This window comes from Aspergillus pseudodeflectus, assembly GCF_044049435.1.
Source record: "Aspergillus pseudodeflectus strain CBS 756.74 chromosome Unknown BJX68scaffold_93, whole genome shotgun sequence".
NCBI lineage: Eukaryota > Fungi > Ascomycota > Eurotiomycetes > Eurotiales > Aspergillaceae > Aspergillus > Aspergillus pseudodeflectus.
The window spans coordinates 44,091-61,619 of record NW_027263869.1 but is presented as its reverse complement, the minus strand read 5'-3'; the positions used below and the strand labels follow the sequence as shown (position 1 = coordinate 61,619).

Below are 17,529 nucleotides of genomic sequence, written 5' to 3'. Positions count from 1 at the left end.
GCAATACAAGCCGTCTTTACTACGCGGACTTCGCAAAGCAGCAACCTGGCCGCCCACTCGATTCATGTCAGCCTCAACCCCGCGGAAGGCCATGCCTTCGGCGCTAACCTTCGACCTACATCGCAAATGCTCCGTGAGTACATAGATCACGCTCGGATTCCTATGGGTCGATATCTGATCTAACAAGAATTTTACAGACAACAAAAGCCCGCGCCAGTACCCTCCACCTCCCCCATGGCTCCGTCCCCCTCCCGATCTTCATGCCCGTCGCGACGCAAGCGTCCCTCAAGGGCCTCACATACGACCAATTGAGACAGACCGGGTGCATGCTATGCTTGAATAATACATACCATCTTGGCTTGAAGCCTGGACAAGCTGTGCTGGATGAGGTAGGCGGTGCGCATAAGCTGCAGGGGTGGGATCGGAATATCTTGACGGATAGTGGGGGGTGAGTTTGCGGAGAAGGGGTGATGTTGTTACTGTTGTGGATAATTGTGCGCTTGCTGACTGGCGCAATAGCTTTCAGATGGTTTCTTTGCTGAAGCTTGCGAAGGTCACGGAGGAAGGTGTGAGGTTTCTCAGTCCTCATGACGGGACGCCGATGTATGCTTGCTTGCGCTTACTACGGAACGGACCTGATTAGAACATATCAGATCAGGCCATATCGCATGCTTTACTGACCCTATACAACGATACTAGGCTCCTCACCCCCGAGCACTCCATCTCCCTCCAAAACTCTATCGGCTCGGACATCATCATGCAACTGGACGACGTAATCGCAACGACTTCCCCAGACCACGCACGAATTCACGAGGCCATGGAGCGTTCAGTCCGCTGGTTAGACCGATGCATCGAAGCTCATAAGAATCCAGAGACGCAGAACCTCTTCTGCATCATCCAGGGCGGTCTCGATTTGGAATTGCGGAAAAAGTGCTGCGAGGAGATGGTCGCTCGAGATACGCCCGGAATTGCCATTGGAGGGCTTTCCGGTGGTGAGGCGAAGGATGAGTTTTGCAAGGTGTATGTTGCCCTAGCATTATATCTGCTATCTGGCTAAGGTCGGTACTAATGAGAGAAGGGTCGACACGTGCACGAGTCTTCTACCGGAGTATAAGCCGCGCTATGTGATGGGTGTGGTAAGTTGCCACTCTTATCCGATTGGCGCATTATCGGACAACACTGATATAATGATCTAGGGATATGCCGAAGACCTGATCGTCGGAATAGCCCTCGGCGCAGACATGTTCGACTGCGTCTGGCCAACAAGAACAGCCGTACGCACCTCTTACGCCTCCATTAGACTCTTGAGATACTAACTCGACACGCCTTTTCAGCGCTTCGGCAACGCCATCGTCTCCTCCGGAAACCTCAACCTCCGCCACGCGTCCTTCGCGCACGACTTCCGGCCCGTCGAAGAAGGCTGCCCCTGCGCTACCTGTCGACCAAAGGAGGAAGGCGGACTGGGAATCACGAGGGCATATATCCACCATCTAGCTGCTAAGGAAACTGTGGGGGCGCATCTGTAAGGGAACACCCGGATCAGTCCACTACAGGTTTTCGTCTCTATGCTAACAAGGCACGCGCGTTAGTCTCACCATACACAATGTCCACTACACACTATCGACGATGGGAAAGGCCCGCGAGGCAATTCTCGAAGACCGGTTTCCAGCTTTCCTCAAGGATTTCTTTACCAAGATGTATGGGGAGAAGGCGAAGATTCCAGAGTGGATTGTTGGAGCGTTGAGGGGGGTCGGGGTTGATGTTTTAGAAGACTAACAACGATCTTATTATATATGAATCCAAAGAGGACTATTCGGATACCGCAGTCAAGCCGATGGTGAAACGAGTAAGAATGAAGGGACAAAGTGTATAGGAGAGTATATTCAAGATGCAAATTGATGACGTATTGCTGAAACGCCAACATAGGGAGTATCATGCTATGCAGTGAGAAACAGATGCAAATGGCGAATGGTCAAATAAAAATCAAATAGATATCACTTCCCCAGCATGACCCCAGCACCCCTTAACAAAACAATCGTATCACCCGTCTTTACCTTGCCACCCCCAATCGCATCCGCAAACTCCAAAAACTCCCCAGACTCAACATGGAATAACCGCAGCCGCGCCTCCTCTCCAGCCCGATTGTTCATATTCTCAACCCTCAGCCTCTTCGCCGCATCATCAAGTACCCGCCCAACCTTCCACCGCGAGTCGAACCAGAAATCCCCGTTTGGCGCGTCAGCCGTCTGCGTCTCCGACGTGCCGACAACATGTAGATATATGCGCTTGTCCGCGGGCACACTCGCATCCCCCTTAGCCGCCTTCTTCATCGTATTCACCTGCACAATCCGCGCAGCTGCACTATTGGGCTTCGGTTTCGGCTTCGCAGCGGCCGCAACCTGCACCGCGGCCTGACTCTTGTCCTTGCCCCACGAACGCACACGCGCAAACATAGACTTGATCGTTTCGTTCGGTGCCATCCCCGCACCAGCACCAGCACCACGGCCGCCTAGTCTCTTGGCGCAATCATGTTCCTCGCGCAGCCGATGCTTGAGGCAATATTCCCGTCGACAATCCGGACACCGCACACCAGGGTCTTTCAGCGTATTAATGAGCGTCTTGCATGACAAGTGCGCGCACTGATCGGAGTTGTAAATTGTGGGCTTCTGCGTCGCTGTGGTGGGAGTGTTCTCGCGGGAGGCGTTCCTGCGGCGGGCCCATTCGCCGGCGTTCGGGCACTGGTGTGCGGTTTCAGTACGGTGGTCAAGGCAGTATGTCCCGCGGCAGGACTCGCAGCGGAAGGGAAGGAAATCTAGTTGGTTGCAGTATTCAAATTGGCAGTGGCGGCCGATGGATTCGAGATCGCGGTCGGCCATTTGGGTGAAGGACTGCGGGTCGGAGTCGCCGCCGGTGCCTTTGCTTATTGAAATGGGAGCCATGGTTGAAGATGGGGTAGTTGAAACGAGAGAAAGGAAGAAATGGAACAAGAAAAGAGGGAAATGAGGCAGTTGAGTCAAACTTCTGATTGTATTAATGAAGGCGATGTGAAAGAAGTCAGATTGATCAGCAACGCGGAGGCGGAGATTTGGAGAGAGCGCCCTGGAAGGTTCCCACTGGAGCCTGGCAAATGCGGAGGCCTGCTGCGTCAGCAGATCTATAGATGGCTTCAGCCTCACAAGACGGTTTCTCAAGACATGGCCAGGGCAGAAAGATCAAGTTCTAGCTTAAATCAGCAGTCCAGTAGCCAAAAGATTTTGTATCGACAAAGTCGTCTTTTTTCTGAGTTCACATCTGAACAATAGGCAGTCAATCTCAGACAAACCCCTTCTCAAAATCCGATTCTCAGATACGTCGAGTAAAGAGTCAATATTTCATTACAATGAAGTGGCAGTGAGCTCTAGCAGCAACCATAGGTGAAAAGCGACCGAGCGTCATAGATATCATGTCTCATAAATAAGTAAATCATAACAACAATAAAAACGAAATCCTTCTCCTTCATACAAGGGGTTAAACTCCAACAAGAGGGTATATCAAAGAGATAGTAAAAAGAACTCAGAAGCATGATCAGAGAGTTTGAAAGTGAAAGCAACAAAGCAAGTCCAATATGCGAGCGAGACCACGATGAGCACCAAGTCCGGATTCAAATCGAGATTCCCACCGAGAGGATATCACACTAAGTTCCAGATTCAGAGTTCGGGGTTGCCTGCGCATGATCTTCCCTTGTCACGTTTGACGGAGCAAACGGAATTGGGCCACGGGATGTAAACACGGGCAAGCCGGTTCTGCTAGCCGAGGCTGCCGCGAGAGGCGAGTACAGCATGGACTGAGGACTTGCAGAGGAGCTCACGGGTCCAGGTGTGAGAGGTGGAGAAATTCCCGCATATGGATTCTGCGACGGAGGCATATGTGAAGAACCAAGGATTGCATTCTGGTTCCAGTCATTACCTTCCGCAAGAGTCTCGGGTCTAGCGCCTTCGGGCTCAACAGGTGTAGGGGATGATGCGTCTGGGGTCGCGAGCGATAACCCTGAGTATTTTCCGCTTTCCTCTGACGGCTCAAGTTTGACCGTGTGGTCTGGTGCAGGCATGGTTGGGAGGGGAGGCTCTTCAGGAGAGCTTCTAGACACATCTGGGCGCTGACATGTTGTAGTTGACGCAGGTGTCGGGGCGGGTGCTTTGCCAGAAGCTTTTCTGTGAGAACGAGAAGGCTTAGAGATTGGTTTAGCAGTCTTTCGTCTGCGCTCTTCCGCCGCCTTTTTCTCTCGCGCCGCGTTCTCTTCCGGAGAAGGTACCTTGAGTTTGATGCTCAGCTTGCCAACATTGGCTGTGAGACTGTCCATGTCATCTTGGGCCCGGCTGCTATCAGACGCGGGCTGCTGCTCGGTCGGCAGCGTCATGGGGAGAAAGGCAGAAGGAACTCGGGGCACAGGTGGTGCTTTGCGTGGACTTGCTGTGCGCTTCGGGGTTCCAGGTCGAGACATGTTGGGTTTACGTACGCTTATTGAACCCTGCGACGAGGGTCTCTGATCGGCTCCATTCTGCTCAGGGGTCGAAGCAGCACTCTTTCTCCGGGAAGTACGAGGTCCGGGCGATCGAGATGGATCGGGCAAAGCACTCGGAGAATCGAGCGTAGTTCGGCGGCTGTTTCTGTCGGTGCGGCGTGCCGGGGTCTCAGCTCTTGGTGTGCTGGGCAGGGAAGGCTTGGGTTTCCTGATGCGGAGCTTCATCTTGTTTTCCTCGCCTGCAGCAGGCTCAACCGGAGTAGCTGCTGCATCACGCTGGACAATGTCTGCGGTTGCGGTATGTCGTTCCCGTCTCAAGCGCGAGGCTTCAGCGTTCAACTCCTCTGGGCGACAGCTTGTGGTTTGTCGATCGCTGGGTATGAGTACCTTGGATAACTCGTGGGCGGCTACTGCCCAGCCCACGGGAGGCAATGGAGGCTCCAGGTCTAGACTGGCGTGCGAGCCATTGGATTTTCGATCCCTGGTTGGTAGTACCACTTTGGCTGCGAACGATTGTGTCGGGGCGAAGTAGGTCGGAGCAGATTTCTCTCGAGGTTTCGCTGCTGGTGGGGGCGGGTAGACCAAAGCCTCCAACTCTTCTAGCAACGGGGGTGACCACCATTCACGATCGTAAAGTGCCTCAAATACAGACCGCTGCTTGTCATCCGGTGCAATGTCCGACAAGCCAAGGCGATCAGTCATCTCAGTCGCCAAACGATCGACATGATATACGTCGGCCGGAGCATGGGTCGTGTCTCCTAGCCCTGACAAATGGCTCAAAACACCCGTTGTCAAAGCTCGATTGCTGTACCCTCCTTCCAGTACACTGACAATCCGCCCATCGACCCCAAGTCCTTCCTCCTCTGCCATCCGCACAACATCGGCAGTGAACTTGGCGTAAAACTCGGTGGGAACATTGACCTGATGTCTCTGCATGCCGGCACCTTCCCATTCACTCGCGTCAAACCCTGCAGAAATAAAGATCGCTGCCTTGGGCTGAGGGCCGTTGGGAATGCTGGCCAATCGCTCAGTGTGCATTTTCAGGAACGCACGAGCCTTGTCTATCAGAACGGAGTATCTAGAAGCATATAGGTCCCAGAACTCCGGCTCAGTCTTCCACGACTCCAAGTGAACGTTCCAGATAGATTGCCCATGCGCCTTCTCAATGCAGACACTCGCGTTGCGCACTTTTTCCGGTTCGCCCATTTCGCACGGGTACGAGTTGATGTCATGCAAGCTGAAGTAGCCAACCATAGCCTTCTTATAAGCAGCCGCATTCTTGGGTGCCGCAAGCGCCTTTTGGTTTTGCTCCCAAGTGATTTCCTGAGACCCGTCGCCATGATGAAGGTCAAAGTCCAGGATCGCAGCATGGGTGAGACCATGGGTCATTGCTGCGTAAGAGATTCCCACATGGACATTGTTAATCCAGCAGAAACCGGAAGGGTGGCTGGACGAGCAGTGGTGACCGGGAGGGCGAACGCAGACAAATGCACGCTTCGTAGCGGTTGGGCTGAAAATAGCATCCACTCCTTCACACACCCCGCCCAATGCTCCCTCAAACGCATTCAACGACTCGGAGCACAAGTAAAGATCTCCCTCGTGGAATGGCTTGTCAGAAGTAGTACTGCTGGCGCTATCCTTGCCGCTGCTCCGAGGGCGAACTAGTTCCTTGCCATTCAGCGCAAGCCGTGATTCAGCAGCGTCGCACATGTTTTTGAGATCTTCCATCCACTTGGTTCCGTGCACATGGGTAACTGCGGGAGAGGTAACTGCCAAGCTCCGTGAAGTCTTGCGGATCTGAAATGGCGGAACAGGGAGCTGGTGCAGGTTCAAATCCGGGTGAACGGTAAACTGGCCACCAGCATGCCTGCGGGCAAGTCGAACATATGCAGCAGATACCCCTACAACACAAGCTTGGACACGCTCGGGTCTCTCAACAATTGAGCTCAGTGCGGCACGCGACGTGCGCGGGCGCGAGAAGCGGTGGCCGTAACATGCATCGTGAATCACCACCAAAGTCTGAGATTGCAGGTCCACAGACTGGTGTTGTGCGACTTCTCTCTTGAAGTGATCGGCCGCGATGGAGGCCGCAGTTGGTATTGGTTGTTCCACCGCTGCGGACAGCGAAGGCCGTTTGGACATGGTAGAACCGCTCTCGCTAAGGCCCAGGGTAGGTGACGTCGCGAGTGTGGAGGACGAGCGGCGCGACAGACTTGGTTGGGGAGACACTGGACCCCCACTGTTGAGCTGTGCGGAGCGAAGAGAGGCGGTAGACGAGCGCTTCTTTAGGTTAGGAGTAGACTTGCGCCTTTCATCTCTTAGAGAGCTGGAACTAGGTATGCGCCTTGGGGTCAAATACGGCGGCTGGTTGACGCCAGGACGCGCGGGAGGATCAGACGGCGATAGGAGCGAGGAGGAGGAAAACGCGGACGGAGAAAGCGGGGGATGGGTCGCGGTAAGGGACGGATAGCTCAGACGATCGGAGAAAATGGACGGATCAATGGGGGGTGGTGGACGAGGAGGTGTTTTTGAGGGGGTTTTGTAGGTGGCAGTCGCATTGAAAGGGTTGGAGGGGTCCATGACGCAGATGACTGGCCCATCTGATTTTGATTAAGAAAATATGAATGAGACAAGCTGCAGTCAGTGGAAATACAAGGTAGACTATTAACTATGTCAAAAGGGAGGAGAGTATCTTGCATGTTGTGAAAAGGGAGAAACAAGGAGGGCCAAAAGATCATAACAATCACAGGAGGCTAAAGAACACCCGCTGCTCTTTTGGGCCAAGGGGCAGTCGATCGTCCATTCCTCGTCTCTTCTTCGTCTTGTCTTCATTTCTCCCAGTCTATGGCCTGTCAGTTCAAGAGATGACAATCTTTGCAAGAGTTTAGAGAATTTGACAGAGCTTGACTAGGTGGCTCTTTGTGGGATATTTACTCCGCGAGTCTGCACATACCCGGGCATCGATATTTACTCCGTGTACAGTACGCTAACAGACCAATCAAGTTCGACTTGCGAATTTATTGCATGTTCTATTCATATCATAAATCATAAGACGGCCCATCATAAACCCTACCCACCATTAAAAACGCCTGAAAATGGACATCCCTATAAGAAAACGCCAGGCCCACCCTTTATCCAAACTCCATAAGTTGGAAACTCAACACAATAAAACGAAATATGTGAGAAATAGTAGAACCTTAGAAGGTAGACCCCCGCGACCATAATCGGTACCACCTCCTCCTCTGAACCGGAGCCTGCCCGGGACCCTTCTCCTGGTCAAGGCTGACATCTGAGTAGCGCGAGCTACGGAAAGAGACACTACTCGTGGAGCTTGAAGACGCCGCGGACGAGCGGCTCTGCTTGCGCTTGTGCTTCTTCTCAGTCATGAACTTTTTCGTTGCGTGGTTGTTGCAGAAACACTGCATGCGCGCGGTCTCATATTCGATACCAGCACAGTCGGCGTTCGGCTTGCCAACGCCGCAGGTCTTTTGGCCGGCGTCTTCTTCGCACTGGCACCAGTCGTAGAGAGTGAGGAATTGGCGGCACATGTTGTAGGACCCTTAAGTTCTTTCTTTCTTTTTTGGTGTGTGATGTGTTGGCTGGCCTATCTTTTGCTCTTCTGAGCGCCACTGACGTTGTAGGGCGATCGATAAACGAAGTGTGGGCGATCAACTCCGCTGGCTTCCGGAGGATGTGGACCGATGTGAACCCCGCTAAGGTTTTTTGATATGTGGCTTTTGAATGCAAGGATGCAAAGATTGAAATCTTCTTTGGTGTAGTTTATGCCGTAGTTTAGTTGTGCGAGGGCTCGTGTTTGCTCGGGTTGCCGAAGTATGGTTCTCTTCTAACACAAATGAGACAACGATGTTCCTGAAGCGACAGCTGGATGTATGTTAAGAAACTTGCAGAAGAAAGATATCTAGCGACAGAATGCAAAGGAGAAGTAGAAAGGTACTTAGTGGAGATAGCAAAGAAAAAGACCCGAGTAAGAAAGCGAGGACCCAAAGGGCTTCTATAAGTAAAAGAGAAAAGAGCAAAGCCCGCGGAGTGTTTGACGTCAGCATCGCAGAACAACTGACGAAGCGCCCTCATAGTGGAGCTTTTTGTTCGGTCTGACGCTGGCCTCAAAGAACCGCCCGCCCTAATCCATTATCCCATGCTGATTTGCGCGATCTAGACTCGAGTTTCTGAGACTTGTTCTTTCTTTGGAACCGGCCAATCCTCTCTTGTCGCTGCCCAGGATTCCCAACGCCTGAGTCTCTAGGCGCCGCTGAATGAATGGCTCTAGCCGCTCTACAGCTTCGGTTTGGTGGTTTCATTTAGCGCTCCTGACTCATACAATTGAAGAAGCTCGTCAATTGGCGGACAAAAACAGAAACAATCAATGCGTGAATGCGCCTGCCTGCCTGACAAAGAGCTCTTTGTGTTTCTGTGAATGACCACCAAGAGCTTCAGGATGAACCCCAAGACCTCGGCGGAGTTTCTCCCATTGAAAATGCTCTGGGCGGAGCTTGGCGATCAGAAAACGCCAATCGAAGCGTCACTGACAGGATTTTTACCCCTCATTGGCGGCACCAGAGGGACGCCGAGAGTCCGACTGTCCGAGTGAGAGTGATGATGTCGTGTCGTCGTACCGCGGGGTACGTCAACCTCAGCAAGCGTAAGAGTATCCGTACTCCGTACATCGTAAAGCAGAGCTCACTTAGCTCAGCTTATCGATTGCTGAGTGATTGTTCGGTTCGTCCGCAATCGGCATTGCCTGCTTGATGATCTGATCTGCCTAACTTGTTGTGGTTAGGGCAGTTTGGGCTGATCTTCAGGTCACCTGGCTTTCTAAGGCAGGGCGAGAAATCTGCTGCTCTGGAGCTTAGTTCTTGGGTATAGTTATCCTTGTTTATAGTCCATGGACTCTCTATGCACTGCTTGATAAATATGCACAATGATTGCGCCACGCTCTTGTAACCATGTAGTCAAAGTCAGCATGCTTGTACCTGCCGACAGATAAAAATGCCCGGAGTCTTGGCGAAATTTCTCCAATCTCCGCAGTTCTGCACCCCTCACCTACACCAACTCTTTACAGGGTCTCTATAGTGCACAGCTTCCTTCGCAAATCTCCCTACTCATAGCGACCCACCTCGGAAATAAGGTCAAGGACATGACGACCTTATCCAGCGATCCCGAAATCATGCCCCCCTCCGCAGCCCGAACAGCAACCCTCCTCGCAAACCTCGCATCTGTAACAAACCGGGTAACAACCGCCGCGAGCAAACTCTCCGTCCCAAAAGACCCTTCCTCTCCCGTGCGCCTTGTCGCCGTCTCAAAGCTAAAGCCCGCCTCGGACATCCTCGCCCTCCACAACCCACCCACCGCACAGACGCACTTTGGCGAAAACTATCTACAAGAACTCCAAGAAAAGGCGCGCCTCCTGCCCCCTACGATAAACTGGCACTTCATCGGTGGATTGCAATCGAACAAGTGCGTTTCGCTTGCACGGGATACCCGCGCGCTCTGGGCCGTCGAGAGTGTGGATAGCGAGAAGAAGGCGGGCCTGTTGAATAAAGGGTGGGGAGAGCGGAAGCGGGATGTCCTTGGTGGAGAGGAGAGACTTAGGGTGTTTGTACAGGTCAATACGTCTGGGGAGGAGAGTAAGTCTGGTGTTGAGCCTGGGGAGGGCGTTGTGGGGCTGTGTCGGTTTATCAAGGAGAAGTGTCCGAAGTTGCGGCTACAGGGGCTCATGACGATTGGGGCGATTGCGAGATCAAAAGCGACAACGGCGGAGAATGAGAATGAGGACTTTTTGTGTCTTAGGGAGGCGAGGGAGACGGTTGTGGAGGAGTTGGGGCTTGAGGGGGGAGAGGCCCAGTTGGAGTTGAGTATGGGGATGAGCGAGGATTTTGAGGGGGCAATTGTTCTGGGAAGTGATCAGGTGCGTGTTGGAACTACAATCTTCGGAGACAGGCCGCCGAAGGAGCAGGCGAGGGTTGTGTGATGAGTGTGCATTGCAAGGAGGACGCGAGGCGCCTATGTATATAAGCTACTTCTGACGAAACTGCATGTGATGACATGCTCAAAGAATTATGTACTACTCTAAATGATATCAATAAATACATGCCAAACTACCTCATGCACTGGCACCAGGAGCAATGTCGAAAGAAGCGTCATGACGCTATATGCAATATTAATAGCCCAACTCTTCGCTTGGACTCATTCCTCGCGGCGGTTCTCGAACATATGTCCTATCCGCCAACGGCCCCCGCGACAGCATCTGTTCCATCTGCCGCGCCAACCCCTGGGGCACCCCTTCTTGTGTGGCTCGAATTGTTACACGGTACATCTATAAACAATTAGTATCTCTCGAATTGGTATGGGTGAAATGGCACCGGGGCGCTCACCTTGCGGTCATAGTTGGGCTCTAGGCGTAAAAGACATCCCGTTTTACCTTGTGCAGAGTGATACACGGCGCAACCCACGATGTTGGTCTTATTAGGGTCCACGCCATCCAAGAGCTTCCAGCCAAATTGTTCCACGGTTCGTCTTGTGAAGCCCTCGCTGATAGGCCCCGCCTTTGCGACGAGCCCGAATGTGTTTTGCGCTTCGAGGGGAGCTCCGCCAATTTGTCTCCACCGCTTGAAGAAGTCTTCCGCAGACAGACTGGAAGGCTCCATGTACCGGTGCATCAAGATTGGAAGTTGCAAGGTATAGGCTTGGAGTGCACCTGCAAGGTATGAAATACGGATCGTGGGTGCGTCAGAGAACGGGCCCTTGGCCTCGAAGAAGAGGGTCTGCTGTGTCTGGCCAGCAGCCGGTACTGAAGGCTCTGGGAGACTCTTTGAGTCGATCCTCAGATGCGGCGCCGATTGATTATCCACAGTCGTAGTCAGTGATCCTATGGGAAAGGAAGCTTTGTTGCTTAGGTATAGCTTCACTACACCTAGATGACCCCTGAATTCAGACCGTAACCCAATCTGAATCTGAGCATCCTCAAACAACACACCCTCTTCAGCAAAGTACAGCTTGTCGTAACCAATTTCCCAGTCCGGTGAAAGGTTGGCCGCGCTCGCCATGTTTGTAGGAGGAGGTGGTGTGGGTGCTGCACTCAGGTCTAGTCCGGCTAGGTCCCCTGATGCGCTAGACGTAGCGGGTGTTCCGTTGGTGCCCGTTCGCGTACCGTTGACGATTGTAGTGAATGTCCGCTTAAGCCCCGTATTCTGCGCCATCAAGATTTCCGCTCCGTCAGTGTTTGCATCCTTGCCGCCCACAACCCATGTCTTCTTGTCTGTCGTACCAGCAGTCTTCTGATGGAGACGCGAGAGTAGGATCGAGGCCCTTTCGGAGAATGGAGGCATTTCATCGCAGACCGTCCGCAGGAGATCGTCGGTTGGAAGTGTCGCCAGCGACAGGTATTCAAATGCACGCTGCTGCAGTTCCGGGTCCGGTGAATGGCTGTACAGCCGGAAGATGTGCAAAAGTTGCGGCTTGATTTCTGGGAAAAGATTGACGAATTTAACAAATGACGACAGAATCATCGCCCGTGTATTGTCCGTACTCGTCATCATCTTGGCCTGCAGAGCTAGGAACTGCTCGATAGGGCTTGACCCTTGGTTGTCAGCTACCAAATGTCCAAACTCTCCGAGAACGTAGCAGCCAATCTTGACTAGACTCTCGTGACAGTCGGTCTTTAGATAGGTTAGAAGTGTTTGGGCAGCGTATGCTTGTAGTTCCTCGTTATTCGTGACGATTTGAATCACGCGTTGCCATACTTCGTCGTTAACATGGTCGCCAGCCAGGGATAGCAGCTTCAATGTAACATCAATATACCACTGAGCATCAGTGGCATATTTTTCCGTTAGAATAGCAACCTTCAAGACCATTTCTTCCCTAATCGCGTAATCGGCAGATTGAAGATATCGCATTAATTCATTAACAATCGGGGCAGCGTTGGTACTGTCACACATACTGTAGATCAAATCGAGTCCCTTTCGACGAACGCTAATATCTCTATCGCGAAGAGAGCCCAAGATGATGTTTTGATGCTTCTTGATCGGGTCGAGTGTCTCTGCTCTGGCTGCAAAGTGAGCCATTGCCTCTAAACCAAGATAGCGCACATTAGTCTCGCGTGATTGAATATATTTCCCAAGCCGGGAAGATATCTGCATCATCAAGGTGTGCTCCGTATCAAGGTGTATGAGAAGGTTGATGGCTTCGAAAAGCACGGCGTTCTGGGCATTGTTCTGCTGCACGTTTTTCGGTGTGTCCATGGCAATCTGCATGATTTGCTGAAGCGACGCGCGGATGATATCACGGACATGGCTGTCCGCTGCATTTGGTTAGCTAAATACAACAGCTAGACGGAGGTAAGAAAAATACCTGACGGAGGATAGTACTGTAACAATCGCAGCAGCTTGACCTGAAGCCACGGACAGGGAACTCGATAGTAGAGGTAGTCGGGCGCAATATCGTTATCCACAACGACCCTCTTCAACCGTTGAGCAGCCTTGACGTAGCTTCCGCGATACTCCTCAGGTCTGTCCTGGACCAATGCCATGACCAAGGATGTCACGGAGAGCGTGACACCCATGTCCGGATCATCCATCAGAGATATTATACGCTCCGCCCATGTATTTTGGACAATGCTGGGGTACTTTCGGTATAGGCGGAGGAGGGTGAGCGCTGCCTTTTTCTTCACGAAGGCTTTAGAGGTACTGTAGAGATTAGAACGGAACCAAAACCATAGAACGATCATAACGTACGGGGAAATCAGCAGCCGATGGACATCCGTTGAGAGCGCTTCACCCATCTCCCTGCTACCGACGTTGGCAACGGCGTGCAAAGCCAGGCAATTGTTCAATTCATTGTTATCCAGCAAATCTTTCCTAATGCTGTTGACGACAAGGTGTAGCAGCTCATGTTCCTCATGGAGAAACAGAGTTACTGCGAGGTAACCGATCTGCTTCTCAGAGTACTTGTTCGAGGATATCAAATTGACAGCTTCAAGGTGACCGAAATCGACGTCGTAACCCTGGATATAGACGTATAGCAGCTTGCAGACATATTTCTTCTTCTGGTATCCGTCCAAGCTTCCAGACTTGAACTTTTGTCGAATATTTGCCAATTCTTTGTTCACCCGCTTCTCCTCCAATTCGCGCGCTCTTGCATTTCGCAGGTCAGCAATAAACTGGACTAAACCTCGCATCGACGACATTTTCGTGGAAAATGGGGTTTAGACGCGGCAATATAGATCAACAGCAAGTTTCAACTCGAAAAAAGGAGTAGCTGGACTCTGGAGAACAGCTCGGGGAGCTGTCGTGGGGCGCGAAAGGAGGGGATCGTCTTCGCAGTCTGATGCAGGTGCTCACACCGGGACAGAGCGCACACTCAATGAACAAATATCAGAGAACCATAGCCCGCTTTGAGTATTCTGTGCTTCCTTTGCGTTGATTTTAGAGGGCGTTCCTGGAACTCTTTGCTGCATACAACATGGCGCAAAGTTAAAGAGGAAAGCGTGTCTTCGATGCCAGTCAGGAGCTAGCGTTGACCGGGACACGGATAGCCAGGATTTGGTGGATCGCGCGGCTACTGAGCGACGATTAGAAGAAGGAGAATAGCTGAAGAATCACCTGATATCAAGGTCTGGGAATTGTGTGACCCGGAAAGTTAAGCATCCATAGGACGGCGTAACTGCAGCTATTCCCTAGGAGCGTTCCCCCATTTCAGGGTGTGCAGCCACTTCCGCGGCCGATCCGGCGGAGATTGACGGAACAATGTTGATACGCTGTGGCGGTGCTTCCCGGCTCTGGGGAAGTATGTATATCCCACCTCTTCTGTGTCATTGTGATTATATTCAATGATATCGTCGTAGATCCTATCCTACAGGTTTTGCTGTCCCTAAGCCACCAATCTCTAACTTTCGCGATATCAAAAAGTCCAAAACGCCCACCGGTCGTAACACCCACCAACCAGCCATGCAAAACGAGCCAAATGGTATCGAATATAATGCATCCATCAATTTTATTTCCTACTCCGTAAAAACGCCGCAACCTGTTCATGTCTGGTCACAAAGAACATCCTTTTTCGGTCGGACTTCCAGATCAGGACACCAATTTCATCGGCATACCGACATGGTGCCTCATACTCGGCAAGGCTGACAAAGTCCTTGAACAAGAACCCTGCTGTAGCTTTGACTCGATCACGCTCCAGCTGCCAGAGACGAATTTGGTCAACAACTGTAGGTGGAAGGACTGATGGTGGTATTCCGGCCTGGTTCGATGTGGACCGTGAGACATTGTGTTTCCGCATCTGCGGATGTGCGTGCGTAGCAAGGTATGAAATGATCTGGTCCGCAGTGATACCCATTTCGATCGCTCGACGAATAGACTGTCGGGTAATCTTGCCCGTGATGAGGTTCGGAAAGCGGTATTTGAGTGTCGTAAAAAGTGCTATGAGTGAGATTTGTAACGGTGAAGATGTGTAGGCGTAGAGTCGATAATTCGTCTCGATGATAATGAAGCCGGAACCCGGTTGACCGGCATCACCATTGCTAGGACCGGAGAGTTTTCCGGATATAGGGTTGCTCAGTGCACTCGAATCCGAGGTAAGGGTGGTTGCAAGGCGAGTAGGGTAGAAATGACTAGCTTCGGGAGAATCCTGATAAACGATGCCAAAGTCTGCCAAATCGGTGAGGGTGCGAAGCTGGTTGGACGTCAAATGCTTCTTCTCATATGTCCTGCCGAGTTCCAAGCTGCTAAGAAGGAAGATAAACGAGAGCACTTCCACGCTATCCATCCCAATAGCCTCGGCACTTTCAACGTAGAGAATCAGAATATGCCAGACTTGCGTCCCAACATCCTGCAAGACAAATGCGAACCCGTCTTGAGTAATCTCAACACGGCGGTCTCTGACTTCAACAAGATGCCCGGCTTGTAGCAGCTGTTTCACCCCTTTGCTCAGGTTTGCGTCACGTTGGATGCCTAGACCACTCGTACCGACCATGTATCCCAACACCCCCTCCCACTGTCGGCGCGCATATTCATCGAGATCGGGGATGGAAACACGCTCCTCGTCCGATATTCGAGAGAGTACTCCAAAGGACTGTGTCTGTTCAGCACCAGTAAGGGCTTGTCGAAGCGAGGCAGCAAACGGGTTGGTGACCATATACGCGCGGACATTATCGGCGGTCGTCGTATTGGACAGGATATGCAGCCTTCCTAGTATCGACAAAGCATTATCTCGTTCTCTAAGGATAGTAGTTAGTGGCGTATCGATAGATAGATCTTATAGATCTCACTTTAAGCTCTCCGATCTCACCCAGATCTCCAGATCCGCCGCGGGAAGCGGATCCTTCAGGTATAAAAGCGCCATCACGAAGCATTTTGCTATCGTCGCAGGTGAAAGGTTAACTGAGACCGAACAGATATCGTCGACCACAACATATCTACATACCCAGGTCAGGCAGCATGCGCCTGAAAATAGCAAGAGCGGTGGATGGCTGCTGGTAGAGCTTGAAGAAGACAGTTCCGGGAAGGCTTTCGAGATAGTCAAACGGACGCGACGGGGCGGCCGCCATCTTGCCTTCGAAGGTGAGTTTTAGCTCGTCACTCCGTTGGCATGATGTGGTCCATAGAAAAAGTACCCAGAAGCGCAGGTGAGGGAAAGAAAGACAATGAGGCTCTCGCCAAGTTCGGGATATTTACTCCGGTGACCGCAACGGCCCGATGCGCAGTCCGCGGCGATGATCTCACGGCAATTGGAATACCCTGGCTTGCATAGTCCGTCCTTCTCCTACTTCTCTCGCCAGAAGAATCCATTGATCGGTTCGAAAATGACGGCGCTTCGCTTTGTCAAATCTGTAAGTACTTTTGACGCACGTGCACGAATTTCCTTCTCGAGACTTTCTTCTAACAGGTGCACAAGGTTTGGGAGTCTTTCCGGGCAACTTCGGGGCTCGAGCCTCGGTAGGAACAGCGCTCATTGTCATGATATGCATTGCTACTAAGCTTACACCTTGTGGGTACACAGGCTATTGGACGGTGTAAGCATTATTATTTATGAGCTATTTTTCAGCCAGAAACCGAAAAGCTCTCGTGACTGCATTGGCACGCATCTATATAAACATCGGCAGTGCTGACGGACGTTGTTCCAGCTCCGCGTAACAGCCGCGAAGCCGGGTACAGTAAACTTTGAGCTGGACATTCAGAAAGAGCATACAGTAAGCTATACGTTTCTGAATTTTGAATCAGAGCCACTAATAGCCACATAGAACCGCCTAAACATTCTACATGGAGGTACAATCGCTAGCATGGGTACGTTTACTCCAAGAATTACCCGTGTTCGTCGCTTATTTTTATTACCTACAGTTGATCTCGGCGGCTCGTTGGCTGTTGCATCGCGTGGACTATATGCTACCGGCGTGTCAACCGATCTTAATGGTACGCAACAGCAAGCTGTACTTGGAGTGGCCATAGCTAACTTATCGTCCAGTAACATACCTCAGTTCTGGTGGGAAAGTGGGGGACAAGATTCTAGCGGTATGTATCTTCGTCCGCTATAGCCAGCATAGGGCTAATTTTGCAATAGGAGGTGACTTGCGATAAATGTGCGTCCCAACCTTGATGGTAGCTATGGCTGCTCTCAAGGAATACATGTCTAACTCTATACAGTCGGCAAGACCCTCGCGTATACCTCCATCAGGTTCATGAACTGCAATGGTGATGTTTTCGCTAGAGGAAGCCACACAAAGTATGTACATTGCATGGTTTATTTCTGCTGTATTTGATGCTAACGACCCAGCAGATACGTCGCTCTTGCATGGAAAGACCCTAAGAACATTGTCGAGGAACTAAGCAGCCGCAAATCGCCGTAAGAGGTGTTACGCACAGCAAGTTCGTAACCATGGGACCCCACAAATGTACATTGTAGTATACAGTCACCTATAGACTACTCATCAGTGTATAGAAACGCGGGTGGATCTCCATTTTTCCGCACCAGAAACTAGAATCTAGAATCTATTAGGTGGAAAGTACAATTCAGAA

General features: G+C 51.6%; 8 protein-coding genes across 8 annotated transcripts; 3 read left to right on the top strand and 5 right to left on the bottom strand.

The window, feature by feature from the left end:
• Window positions 1-91: 91 nt before the first annotated feature.
• BJX68DRAFT_272942 (tRNA-ribosyltransferase family protein) lies at window positions 92-1,776 on the top strand (the record flags this gene model as incomplete). Its single annotated transcript, XM_071047321.1, has 8 exons — window positions 92-133; window positions 198-448; window positions 520-603; window positions 700-1,020; window positions 1,079-1,136; window positions 1,197-1,274; window positions 1,335-1,522; window positions 1,590-1,776. The coding sequence occupies 8 exons, from the start codon at window positions 92-94 to the stop codon at window positions 1,774-1,776; spliced, it is 1,209 nt and encodes a 402-aa protein (XP_070892691.1).
• On the bottom strand, window positions 1,772-3,102 carry BJX68DRAFT_249546 (AN1-type zinc finger protein). Its single transcript, XM_071042133.1, has one exon. It carries the CDS (start codon window positions 2,937-2,939, stop codon window positions 1,995-1,997), a length of 945 nt encoding a protein of 314 aa, XP_070892690.1. The 5' UTR covers window positions 2,940-3,102; the 3' UTR covers window positions 1,772-1,994.
• Window positions 3,103-3,673: 571 nt separating this feature from the next.
• On the bottom strand, window positions 3,674-7,205 carry BJX68DRAFT_280140 (histone deacetylase hosB; the record flags this gene model as incomplete). Its single annotated transcript, XM_071048877.1, has 1 exon — window positions 3,674-7,205. The coding sequence occupies exon 1, from the start codon at window positions 7,079-7,081 to the stop codon at window positions 3,674-3,676; it is 3,408 nt and encodes a 1,135-aa protein (XP_070892689.1). The 5' UTR covers window positions 7,082-7,205.
• A 468-nt stretch (window positions 7,206-7,673) lies between these two features.
• BJX68DRAFT_219519 (uncharacterized protein) lies at window positions 7,674-8,171 on the bottom strand. The gene has a single exon (XM_071037882.1). It carries the CDS (start codon window positions 8,047-8,049, stop codon window positions 7,699-7,701), a length of 351 nt encoding a protein of 116 aa, XP_070892688.1. The 5' UTR covers window positions 8,050-8,171; the 3' UTR covers window positions 7,674-7,698.
• A 1,515-nt stretch (window positions 8,172-9,686) lies between these two features.
• BJX68DRAFT_259486 (YggS family pyridoxal phosphate enzyme) lies at window positions 9,687-10,490 on the top strand (the record flags this gene model as incomplete). The annotated part of the gene is made up of 1 exon (XM_071043701.1): window positions 9,687-10,490. The coding sequence occupies one exon, from the start codon at window positions 9,687-9,689 to the stop codon at window positions 10,488-10,490; it is 804 nt and encodes a 267-aa protein (XP_070892687.1).
• A 94-nt stretch (window positions 10,491-10,584) lies between these two features.
• On the bottom strand, window positions 10,585-14,186 carry BJX68DRAFT_219515 (AP-2 complex subunit alpha). Its single transcript, XM_071037881.1, has 4 exons — window positions 13,252-14,186; window positions 12,869-13,203; window positions 10,894-12,818; window positions 10,585-10,835 (listed from the first exon to the last, which is right to left on the bottom strand). The coding sequence occupies exons 1-4, from the start codon at window positions 13,701-13,703 to the stop codon at window positions 10,680-10,682; spliced, it is 2,868 nt and encodes a 955-aa protein (XP_070892686.1). The 5' UTR covers window positions 13,704-14,186; the 3' UTR covers window positions 10,585-10,679.
• A 134-nt stretch (window positions 14,187-14,320) lies between these two features.
• Window positions 14,321-16,137, bottom strand: BJX68DRAFT_249538 (TFIIH/NER complex subunit TFB2). The gene is made up of 3 exons (XM_071042132.1): window positions 15,941-16,137; window positions 15,786-15,873; window positions 14,321-15,734 (listed from the first exon to the last, which is right to left on the bottom strand). The coding sequence occupies exons 1-3, from the start codon at window positions 16,062-16,064 to the stop codon at window positions 14,510-14,512; spliced, it is 1,437 nt and encodes a 478-aa protein (XP_070892685.1). The 5' UTR covers window positions 16,065-16,137; the 3' UTR covers window positions 14,321-14,509.
• Window positions 16,138-16,234: 97 nt separating this feature from the next.
• Window positions 16,235-17,529, top strand: BJX68DRAFT_249533 (PaaI family thioesterase). Its single transcript, XM_071042131.1, has 10 exons — window positions 16,235-16,346; window positions 16,412-16,452; window positions 16,517-16,529; window positions 16,641-16,706; window positions 16,758-16,800; window positions 16,855-16,926; window positions 16,979-17,025; window positions 17,075-17,093; window positions 17,158-17,236; window positions 17,291-17,529. The coding sequence occupies exons 1-10, from the start codon at window positions 16,320-16,322 to the stop codon at window positions 17,358-17,360; spliced, it is 477 nt and encodes a 158-aa protein (XP_070892684.1). The 5' UTR covers window positions 16,235-16,319; the 3' UTR covers window positions 17,361-17,529.